General features: G+C 47.8%; 1 protein-coding gene across 1 annotated transcript; it reads left to right on the top strand.

Moving 5' to 3' along the window:
- Window positions 1-9,252: 9,252 nt before the first annotated feature.
- On the top strand, window positions 9,253-11,222 carry LOC119802157 (metallothionein-4). Its single transcript, XM_038313096.1, has 3 exons — window positions 9,253-9,283; window positions 10,545-10,610; window positions 11,131-11,222. The coding sequence occupies exons 1-3, from the start codon at window positions 9,253-9,255 to the stop codon at window positions 11,220-11,222; spliced, it is 189 nt and encodes a 62-aa protein (XP_038169024.1).
- The last annotated feature ends 986 nt before the right edge of the window (window positions 11,223-12,208 follow it).

The following is a 12,208-nucleotide window of genomic DNA, read 5'->3' as shown; positions in this document are numbered from 1 at the left end:
CACAATTGAGTATGCACATAGTTTGGGAGGAGAAACCAGCTTCACTTTCAAAGGGACACAGTTTTCTCCGGCCCTGGCTCCATCTCTGTCTGTCACATACTGCTATAGACACATACTATGCATGGTCACTGATGGGCCTCACATGGAAAACAGTGGAGGACAAGATCCTCATTGGCAATACCACTGTGCACTTTTTTCTCTTTTAAGATAGCGTCTCTATGGAGCCAGGCTGGCCCAAATTCTTAATCACCCCGCTTCTGCCTTTGAGTGCTGGGATTATGGGTTGCATCACCACGCCTGGCTTATACTTAGGTAATTTTTAAAATATATAAAACAATATGTGTGCATATTATGTATGCTCACATATGTAGGAAAAAAGTATGAAAACTGAATAGGGGCCATGAGAAAGCTCAACAGATAAAGGTGCTTGCCACCAAGTCTTAGCCTGACACCTTAGCTCAGCCACTGGGACTCACATGGTGGAAGGAGAGACCCAGTTCCTGTAAAGTTGTCCTCTGACCTTTACACGTGTCCCATGGCACATATGCATGTGTGAATACAATCATGTAACTACATAACCTTATAACCACACATGCACACACACACACACCACTAAATAAATCAATTTTAAGATTATAAAACCTAGATGGGATCCAGGTGTGATGGTATATACCTCTTATTCAAGACGCTGAAGTGAGACGCTTATGAGATTCCACCCCTCCCTGAGAATCTTAGGCAGGTTAATGGTTACTATGAGAGAGAGAGAGAAAGAGAGAGAGAGAGAGAGAGAGAGAGAGAGAGACTTTTTCTTCAGTGTTATAGCCACTAACAGCTGCCCATACTCCTGTCAATAACCCTTCACCCAAGCTCTTGCTAGCAGTCCTAATTGAAGACATGAAAGTAGAAGGATGACTAGCTTTGAAGAGGAGGGGATCAACAGGAAGGGACAAGAGAGAGTCATGGGGTGGATATGATCAAAATGCCTTATATACATGTATGAAAATGTCATAACAAGACTCATTCTTATGTATACCTGCTATGTATTTGTAAAAGGTTGATGAAAGAACTGAGCATCTTTTTTGTACTCTATCCTACTTTTCTAGACACGCAGGAGGGAATAAATCCCTGTAACATGGCTTCATTCTGGACAAGCAGTGAGACAGCAGACTAGACAAGACAAGCGAAATACACAGAATATTTAATGGCAATACATACTAAGAAAGAAACAGGAAGCAGGGCTGCTGGGATGGCTCACTGGTAGAATGCTTCCCTAACTGAGCCTGGCTTCCGTCCCTAGCACTGCAAGAAAACACACACATGGGGCTAGAGAGATGGCTCAGCAGTTAAGAGCTCTGGTCGCCCTTCTAAAGGACCTGGGTTCAATTACCAGCACCCACGTGGCAGTTCACAATTGTCTGTAGCTCCAGTTCCAGGGTATCTAGCACTGTCAGACACACTCATACAGGCAAAATACAATGTACATTTTAAAAAAAATCTTAAAAAATAATAGTCAGGCATGGTGGCACACTTTTTTAATGCCAGCACTCAGGAGGCAGAGACAGGTGGACTTCTATGAGTTTGAGGCCAGCCTGGTCTACAAGAGCAAGCTCCAAGGATAGGCTCCAAAGCTACAGAGAAACCCTGTCTTGAAAAAGACAAAACTAATAATAATAATAATAATACACACACACACACGGTGGGTGGAGGGTACTGTAAAGAGCCTTGGGAAACAAAGGAGAGACAGTAGAGGCTGGCATGGGGAACCAAGAGCTGTGTTGCGTCTAAAGGACTTTGAGCAGGACAATGACATGATGTGTTCTCAGCAGGCTCGCTCAAGGGCTGCGCAGCACTCAGAGCCAGTGACACAGGCCAAGAGGACAGCAACAAACAGAGGCACGCGAACCAAGCCCAGAATCTAGGCAGGAGATGGCAGTGGCTCAAGCCAGGTGCCACCACAAGGGTGATTCCTGTGGGAGGATGGGTAGGCAGGAGCTCCGCGGGCCAGCTTGCTGAATGATGGGCATGCACATGACACGAGTCCAGGTGAGTGGCCCTGGCTGTAAGGACACCGTGGGAGTCACCAGCACATCCCTGCTATTTACAGACATGAAATGTGGCACTTCGTCCTTTGCAATGAAAAGATCTGAAGCCAAGAGGACGGCGTCGGCGTCTTGCTCATTCTGGGTGGTAGCTGTGACGGTGCTGGAAGTGCTGTCCCTTTTGCTTTTTAAGTGTGTGTGAACTTTTCTCTAATAAAAATGAATTAATAAATGCTCTGTAATGTCATGCTGCTCCAGATTGCTAAAGTACCCTGTCATAAGTACTAAAGTGTGGGTGCCGGCAGTGAGTTCTGGGAGCCAAGTGCAGAAGCCTCCTCCTACCAGCCCAGGCTCAGCGACTGGGTCAGCTGGTCTCTTTGGGCTTCCATGTCCTCATTTGGCAACTAGCAGCTGGCCCCTGCTTTCTAGGGGCTCCTCTAGAGCCGGATGTGTGGTAGGCACACAGCCCCTGCTTGCTCTGACTGTATCCCCTACAGCCCATGCCTCATCCTACACAGAAGGTCAGACATATCCACTAGCAGGGCTCTCTGCAGAATGCAAACTCGGCCTCCCGAAAGCTAGAAACTACAGTTAGGAGGGCCAGGTATAGTAGCACATACCTGTAACCCCAGCATTCAGGAAGCTGAGGCAGGAGAACACAAGGTTGAGGTCATCTTGGGTTATATAAAAAAAGGAAAAAGAGGCAAGGATCAGGGGGATGGTCTGGTGGCAAGAGTGCTTGCTGTGTAAGTGTGAGAACACAGGTTCAAATCCTCAGCACCCACATAAAAAGCTGGGCGATCGGGCTGGGCACAGTGGTGAAAGCCTTAACCCCAGCACTTGGGATGCCGAGACAGGAGGATCTCTGTGAGTTTAAGGCCAGCATTGTCTACATAGCAAGCCCCAGGACAGCCAGAGCTACATAGAGAGACCCTGTCTCAAAACAAGAACAGTGAGGAGCTGGACTATATATACCTGGAACTCCAACACTAGGGGGCAGAGATAGGCAGATCCCAGAGCTCTCTGATGAACCAGCCAAGCAAGAAGGGTGAGTTATCTATTCATAGAGACCCTGTCCTGAAGCAACAGAGTGGGAAGCAACAGAGGAAGCTTCCCAGTGGCTCCACATGCAGTCTCACAGGCACACAGCTCCACACACGCACATGCATGTACTGCACACAGCACCCTAAACAATGGAAGGAAGGGAGGGAGGGAGGGATGGAAGGAAGGAAGAAGGAGGAGGGAGGGAGAGAGGGAGAGAGGGAGGGAAGGAGGGAATGAAGGAAGGAAGGAAGGAAGGAAGGAAGGAAGGAAGGAAGGAAGGAAGGAAGGAAGGAAGGAGAGAAAAAATAAAAGGAACTGTAGTCAGGAGAGTTAGAAAGAACTGCACTCCATGGTCTCTAAACTAGGGTGCTCAGACTAGGCCGAGCTTAAAAGCAGGCATCGAAGAGACTCAAACTCCATGAGATAAACTGATATGGTATTCAGAACATAAGGCCTATGGTGTGAGCCTGAAACATACAAGCATGTGGGGAAAGTCTGGGAGTGTGGCTCAGTAGTTGAGTACTTACCTAGCATGCCCAAGGCGCTTTGAGTTCCATCCTCAGCGTCTCTCTCTCTCTCTCTCTCTCTCTCTCTCTCTCTCTCTCTCTCTTTTTCTCTCTCTCTCTCTTTCACATACACACACACACACACACACACACGCACACACACACACACTCCACGGGTGGCTGGACCAACTGCCAACCCATATAAGCAGGCAGTAATGACAGTACTAATGGTCATTATGTTAATGAGTAGTTTTGTGTCAGGTTCTGAACAGAGCGCTTGGTTGGCTACTTCCTGTTCTCTCATTTAACCTTCATGACAGAAGTTATAGGGTTAGCATTTGCATGAGTCAGACATCCATTGGGAAACCGAGGCTCAGAGATGTCATGCCCTAAATCATGTAGCAAAGAAGGAGCAAAGCTGGGATTTGAACCCTTGCAGTGGGACTCTGCTCTCAAGCTCTTCCTGGTGAGCAGAGTTGCTCTATGAATCTCTGAACAAAAGCAAGAGAAGACCACTTGGAGGCAGTTCTATTTGTTGGGCCATTTAGTCATCATTGACCCATGAATATTTATTAAGTAGCTACTGTGCAGAAGTACTCAGTGTGCCTGGGCATGGCAACAGGAAGTTTAAGAAACCACAGCCTCTGCCTGAGAAGCTTGTGGTCTAGAGAAGCCAGTTTACCTGCAGCATAATAAAACTGCTGGCTCCAGCCTGCTCCTGGGAAGAGGCACATCAAGAGGGGCCAGCAAGCCAGGAAGGGTGGCTCAGGCCTGTGATGTCAGAACTCTGGAAGATCGCAGGTTCCATGTCAGCCTAGTGAGCATTGGGAGATTACATCTAAATACAAATGTTCGAAAGATAAAAGAGAATCATATATGGTGTTCCATGTCTATAACTCTAGCTCGCAGGAAGCTTGAAGCAGAAAGAATCCTGTGAGTCTGAGGCCAGGCTGTAATGCAGAGCAAGTACCAGACCAATAAGGCTACATAGCAAGACCCTATCTGAAGGAAGGAAAAAAGAAAGAGGAAATAAAAGAGTGGGGAGAGAAACAGCAAGATAGTTCAGTGGGTAAAGAAACTTGCAGTCAAGCCTGATGATCTGAGTTCAATACCCAGTTCCCACAGGATAGAAGGAGAGAACCAACTCCCGGAAGTAGTCCTCTGACCTCCACATATATGCATGCATGCACACATATAATTAAATGCAGGAATTACAGAAACCAGGAAAGCACACTGGGACCATTGCCAGAATAGGGGCTTGGGGAGCAATAGAGAAAGGGATAGTCGGACACAAGTGATCTGTTAGAAGAGATGGGAAAGGGGGGGGCGCTTTTTAGGGGGGCAGAGGGAGGTAAGTACAGAAGGTGGGAGGAGGTAAAAGGGAATATAAATGATCTGGTGGGGAATTGGGAAAGGGGGTTCTTTAGGGAAAGGGCAGGGAGATAACACAGAAGAAGGAAGGATTAGGTAAAACAATAGGGATGTCTGAAAGCCACAAGTAATCATACTATATTTACCCTAAAAACCCTATAATACACACAATTCTGTGTATAAAACATACGTATATAATTCAAATGAACCTTTCTCATCTGGGCTGACAGCACTCCATCTAAGAGCCAAACACCACCCAACAAGGCCGCAAAACCATATATGAGGAGGCCTCTTTTGAGTTGTTGGCCAGGGCTATCCATGAAACATACAGCCAATTGCTGTTGCCCAAGATGGGGCAGGTAAATTAACCCCAAGATGGGGAAGGTAAATCCTTATTGCTGAAGACACCATGCACTTCAGAAAGAGAACCCAGAGACCCCTGAACTAAAAACTGACCTGAATGCTCCCTCCCTGAAGACTAGCAGAAGGCACAATGTAAGCTTCCAAAGGAAGGATGCACCCAGCAGCCCTACCCTATGGTACCTAGGAGCCACACCAACGATAACCCTCACCGGTGCAGGAGCCGCACGCGTACCTTAGTGGTATCCAACAACTCTCTTCTCTGACTTAAGAACTGCTCAACCAAAGGGAAACCAGGCCTGGTTCTGGAACCTAGCTAACTGCTCAATGCTAGTGAAATCATGGTTACTGAAGGAGAATCTACATCCACTAATTTATTAAATCAGCACAGTCCCTATCGACAACCTATAAATGTGTGTCCTTACACTCACAGGTAAGTGTCCTCTTCACCCCTCAAGGAGACTTCTCTTTGCCATAAACAGAGACCACTACAGAAAACTAAAACTAATAAAAAGGTAGAGTTGTGGAAGGCAGTCCCAGTGGATACATCCACAAGAGACTCCAGAACCAAAGGCTCAGGGATCGTGGAAGAAGAGGCATAAAGGTTGGAAGAGCCAGGGGATCAGAGAATTTGGAGAGAGATTGTGTCTTCTAGTAACATCAGAAGCTATACACATTAAGCCTTATGAACATGAGCTGAACAAGGATGGCCACAATAGATACGGCAAACTAGATGGGGAAATACCCATGAGGCTTCAGCTTACCCAGAGAACTGTAGGAGACTGAGGAAAGCTGGGAGCAGAAGAGATGATCTTTCCCAGAGAAGAGCACACCAGTAGGTCATCCAGAGCCAAATGCTCAGCTCTGAAAACACGCATGCAAGTAACATTATACGGACTGAACAGGTTATACTCAGGAATATATATGAATATACATATGCAGCTACGTATGCAATAACAGCTACTGAAAAAAGAGGCCATGGATTTAAGGGCAAGTGGGGGTGGGTATGTGAGGGTTTGGAGGGAAGAAACAGAAGGAAGAAATGCTGTAACTATATTATCAGCTAGAAAAATTAAGAATTAAGATAAATGACAAAAACAGAAGAAAAAGAAGGAAGGAAGGAGGGGGAGGAAGGGAAAGATAAACAGGTCTTGCCTAGAGAACCAGGAAGGGCAAACATGGGGATGGACTAATGTCAAGATATTAAACTTTTCCCTGCTATAATGGCGTGATGGAACTCCCAGCCTAGGCCAGAGAACCAGACACTCCTGTAGGATTTTTTTGCTACAGACAGCATATGGTTTACTTTTGCCTGCATGAGAAAGGAAGTGATAACCTATTCACCTTGTGGTGTATAATACGTAGCACCAGACACTCCTTTCAAACACTCCTTTTCATTGTTGAGAGAGAACTGTGTGGATGTACTTATGCATGAAGCAGCTTCTGGGGACAGAGGTATTTAGGACTTGGTGGCTCGAAGGAGTCAAACTTCTGTGTAAAAGAAGAGCTACTGGGCATAGCTGCACACATCTGCAGCCCCGGGATTATGGGGCAGGTGGATTCAGGGTTTGAGGATAGCCAGGGTCATTGCAGAGCCTGTGGCAAAATGTTGTATAGTTACATGGACTTCCCACCCTGTGAGAAAGTCTAGAACTTAACCTTCAGATTTCAGAAGCTCCAGGAATCCCATAAGGTTAGAGCTTCACTTCTCCAAAAACATGTTTATTTCTTTAAAAAAAATTTACATTTGGGGCTGGAGAGATGGTTCAGTAGTTGAGAGCACTGACTGCTCTTTCAGAGGACCTGGGTTCAATTCCCAGCAACCACATGGTGACTTGCAACCATATATAATGAGATCTGGTGCCCTTTTCTGGCATGAAGGAATACATACAGGCAGGACATTGTATATATAACAAATAAATAAATCTTTTAAAAAAATTTACATTTATTCATTGTATGTGTATCAGAAGATGTGTACCATGGCCGCAGGAGTCAGCTGTCTATTTCCATGGGGTCCAAGGGTCAAACTCAGACCCTCAGGCTTGGCAGCAAGCACCATCTTGCCGGCCTGACCTATAATTCTGTGTGGGGGTTAAAGCTATGCTTCTAGTCATTTAATATGATTTAATAAAATCACCTCAGGGTGGATTCGTTTCCTATCACTACCCTCCACCAGAGAAAGGGCAGAGAAGTGGACAAGCCTGGTATAATCTCTCTCGGGCCCTGCATCAGCTTGGACACTGTTTAGCCTGGGCTAGGCCAGCAAGTGTTGCATATTGTTCCAACCTGCACAGCCCAGAAATTGGGAAATATTGAAATATGAAGGGATTAGGTTTTAACATTGTCATTCAGTTGGCCTTGAGCAACAACACACTGTCATTCATCCGATAAGGAAACAGTTGCTGGCACAGGTGGTGGAGAGCTAAAAGAGATGGCTTGGAAGAGCATGCTTTCCCATCTCTGGGCTTGTTCCATGGGCCAGGCCCTTGGCAGCCTTGACCTGCTAGAGGTGGGGAACAGGGTGTCATGGACTGGGATGGGCTCCCAGTGCAGGCCCAGGAAGACTGTAAGCAGTTACAAGCAGGCATGCCCCTGAGCTGAACTGCTCTCCCGACACTCTCGACCATGAGCTCTGGTTTTAATCAGCACAGAACCCCCAGCACCCAGCACAGTGCAGGCTTTTGGAAAGCAGAGAGTGGAGACGTGCCCGCTACTCGACTATGGATGTCTTCAGGGACCACCTCTGCACCCCCACATCATTATCACTACGTCTTCTTCCTTGGTACCCGCCACGGAGTCCTTCTGATGCCCATGATGTCAAGTCTTCTTCTCCTCACTAGATATTCTCAGTTCAAGCATCCTGGGTCAGGATGGGGCTCAACTAACAGAGACAAGCTGAGAACCAGGAGGAAGGTGGAGACAGGATGCATGCTGTCTTTTTACTGACTGCTTCAGCCACATGAAGGGGACTCAAACACTATTCCGGCATTTATTTGTTCACTTTCTAGTTCATGTCTGCAGTCATTTGTTATTTCTTTGGACTTATCCATCCATTCATTCCTTCATGCATTCAACATCCCACAAACCCTTGTACAAGACACTGAGCAGGTATGGAGATGCTTTAGCACATGAATAACCATATAGCAGAGAGAGTCGCATGGGATGTGTGCACACATCTTACCAAGGGACACATATGAGTACACACACACACACACACACAGAGAGAGAGAGAGAGAGAGAGAGAGAGAGAGAGAGAGAGAGAGAGAGGAAAAGAGACAGACAGACAGATAACACACACACATGCACACGAGCTCACTTTATGGAGTATCTTATCATCTATGTGGAACTTTGCATCCCACTGAAAGGTAGGTGGCTGTCTTATCAAAGAACGGGGTTGGGATGGAAGTTGGGGCTGGTTAAGTGCCCCCACCAGGTCTTCTCTTGCTTCTTCCACTTCATGTTGGTCTAAAAGGAAAGGTTCCAAGTCTGGGTGGGCACATTCCCCTGATTTTCCACCTTCTCATCCATGGCAAGGCTTTGAGGAGCAGCCATACAAGAGAATGAAGATCTGAGCCTGGGCAGGAGAGTCCCCACGGAGAGGGGAACAGAAGCTGCAGGTAACTCTGTGTAGTGGGGTGTGTGTGTGGCTAACAACTTGAGCACCGAGAGCCACTGGAACCTCACACTGCTTCCTCGACATGCTGGGAGGTAAGCAGGCAGGGCTTTCACAAAGGGCTTGACCTGCCCTGTGCCCTCTGCCACCTGTCTTCCCCACCTCCTAGCCCCAAGCATCTTTCTGGGCCGTGTGCAGGGCGTCTGGCCCCAGGGAGAGGTGGGGTGAGCTGCAGTCCACACCTACGCAACTATAAAGAGGGAGCCTCCAGCTGCTGCTGCCTCAGCCTCCCTGTCTTAGCCACTCACACACCTGGACCATGGACCCTGGGGAATGCACATGTATGTCTGGTGAGTAAGGAGGCCCACTGGGAGGTCCTACAACTTTGTCCTTGTGTTCTGCAAGCTGGATGTGGGACTATTGGAAACTTCTTCACTTATGCGCCGTGGATGAGGTTTGTCCTGGATCTGCAACTTTTGGGCAGCTCCACTCTGTTGGCTTCTAGCCAGATTTGCTGAAACTGATACACTGGTCCAGGGAATAGCAAGGGAAGAACTTGAAAACTGTCTTTCTAGCTGTTGATCCCTAGTTGGCAGCCACCAGAGTGGGAAATGGAGCTATGGCCCAGAACCTGGACGCTTGGTTTTGGTCCTCTGCTGCCATTCATTTTACTAACACATTTGATTTATGGGCTTCAGTTTCCACATTTGCAAACTGAGGTTACTCATTCTGGGTTGCTTGCCTACTAGGGAATCTATGGAAAGGCTAAAATTACCACTTGCATACACCAGGGCTTAAAGGCTTTGCTTGGAACTCAAGTCAGTAAAATCCAGTTGTGATACTCACCTGTGATTCTAAACTCAGCAAGCTAAGGTGCGTGCGTGCTTGCGTGTGTGTGTGTGTGTGTGTGTGTGTGTGTGTGTGTGTATCCTGAATTCAAAGCCAATCTAGGTTGCTTAGTGCTAGGAGTACGTTAGCCAAAAGGAGGGAGATCAGGCTTCAAAACCATCCTGAGCTTTCTCAGTCTTAAAAATTGGTATCTAAAATTTTCAAGAGCATCCTTCGCCCTTAACAGTACAGGTCTGTCCCCAAAACCTGGAAAAGACAGTTCTGGTGTTCTGAACTTGAACAAGACGGATGGGATGAGTTTAGAAAGACAAATAAGTACAAGTCATTTTTATTAAATAAAGGCAAGGTATTGTCTTTCCCACCCCATCCCTGTGCTCCTTTCTGTTTTCCACCCAGGGTTTCCGGCTGGCCTTATCAAAACGAGGCTGTGAAAGCCCTTGATGGTTGTCACAGGCACCTTGGCCTTGCTGGGTTGGCCTTGTCTGTTAGTCCTCAAGCCTGATCAGGCATCAGTACCTGATGTGTTGTTTTTTTAAACTACTGATTCTTTCCCTACACAGAGTTACAAAGGGCTCTGTTGCAAGGGTTGTGGTCAGGAAGGTGCATTTCCACAAGTAACCCGGGTTGAGCTGATGCTGCCACCCCAGTCCCTATCCATGGTCTGTCTCTAGAACCATCCACAGCACTGGGGTTACCTTCTTGTCCCACCACTCCCCGAGATCAATAGCCTGATATTCACCCAGTCTCTGCCCTCTCTTCTAGGAGGGATCTGCATCTGTGGGGACAATTGCAAATGCACAACCTGCAAGTGTAAAACCTGCCGCAAAAGTGAGTATGGGCACCAGGACTCTGCCAGGTGGGAGTGGGAATAGCCCCGCCCTTCGCTCTCCCTATCCACCCCAAGGGGCAGTGGAGGCATTCTAGGGACCTTTTTCTCATCGGGAGGGAATCTGACACTCAAGGAGACACCTGAGGCAGAGCTACCCTGGGCTGCAGCCCACCCGGCAGTAAGGCTATCCATGGTATTTGGAGCAGCAAGGGGGTTGGGGAAAGGTTCTGTCCAGTCTAGTGAGGAAGAAGGAAAAGCCTTGGTCTGGCGTCATGAGCCCTGACTTCTAATCATATTTCTATTGTGGCTGTGACCTTTGAAACGCCCACCCCTTGTCTGGGGCTCTGATGGCCCTGGAGGACCTCTGAGGTTCCTTCTGCTCTCAAATCGCACAGTCTCCCATCTCCCGGCTCAGGGTTTCCCCGCTACAGGTGTCTCATTTCCTATGTCTTCTAAGGGGTAGGAGAGACGGGTAAGTGAAGAGCCATGGCTCACCTGTCCATCTCCTAACCTTTTCAGGCTGCTGTCCTTGCTGCCCACCAGGCTGTGCCAAGTGTGCCCGGGGCTGCATCTGCAAAGGGGGCTCAGACAAGTGCAGCTGCTGCCCCTGAAATCCACCCATGGCACTGGGAGAGATCCTGGGAAGTGGCTGCACAGCACCTGCGTCAAAGGATTGAATTTGTATAATAAGTTGTGCCTTTTATATATATGTGTGTGCCTAAATGCGGTTCCAGTGACGTTCAAGTAAAGGTCTTGAAGCAATAAAGTTTTCATGGCTATCCAGTGGCTTAGAGCATTGTTTAACCCTAACCCTAACCCAGAAGAACCAAGAAGGGCTGGCTCTATTGCAAACCCTTGAGCTTCCAGCCAACCGGAACCCCATCGGCAGGTTTCTGCTCATGGCTACTTGCTTCAAGGTGCTGCCACTGCACCCGAGGCTTCCTCCCACTTTACAAACACACAACAGCCATGAGCCCAGGCGAGTTCAGGGCCGGGGAAAAGGGCCTAATCAATGCCAAGCAGGACCCAAAGCTGGTAGATGAATAGCCAGCCTTTCTACACTGTCTTCCAGAAGTCTGCTGTGGTGCTGAGCTCCCGTAGCTCATAGCTTACACACGCACTAAACTATGTAGGCTTCTCCTCCTTGCCCCACGTCCCACCCCCAGCCAGGGCTTGCTGGGATCCCCACTCAATGAAACCCGTTGAGTGAAGGGTCTTTCTTGGTGCAAGTCAGTCTTAGCCCTGACTGTCTCGGCCTACCCATGATTAGGTGAACTCATTTACCGAGCAAAAAGCTACTGGTCCTGAGCTCAGGAATAGAACCTGTGTTTAAAAACCATCCCCAGCACCAACACAACAACAAGAAGAATTATTTGGGCCAACACCAGCTTAGGGTGACAGGAACACACACTGGCAAAGAGAAACTGGTGCAGAGGAAAAACTGTTCCCTCAGAGACTTAAAACTTAGCTTTTTAGATGGATGGCTAAAAAGGTTGAACTACCTGCAGATGTCACTAGGGACAGAATGCCACCGTCTGTCATTCACAATGCAGCACCAGGCAATCCAGTCCCTAAGAGGCCTTGAATTTATGCGACG

The sequence above is a fragment of the Arvicola amphibius genome, chromosome 15 (assembly GCF_903992535.2).
Source record: "Arvicola amphibius chromosome 15, mArvAmp1.2, whole genome shotgun sequence".
In the NCBI taxonomy this organism is placed as follows: domain Eukaryota; kingdom Metazoa; phylum Chordata; class Mammalia; order Rodentia; family Cricetidae; genus Arvicola; species Arvicola amphibius.
The sequence above is the reverse complement of the archived record's forward strand: the minus strand, read 5'-3'. Positions and strand labels throughout refer to the sequence as shown.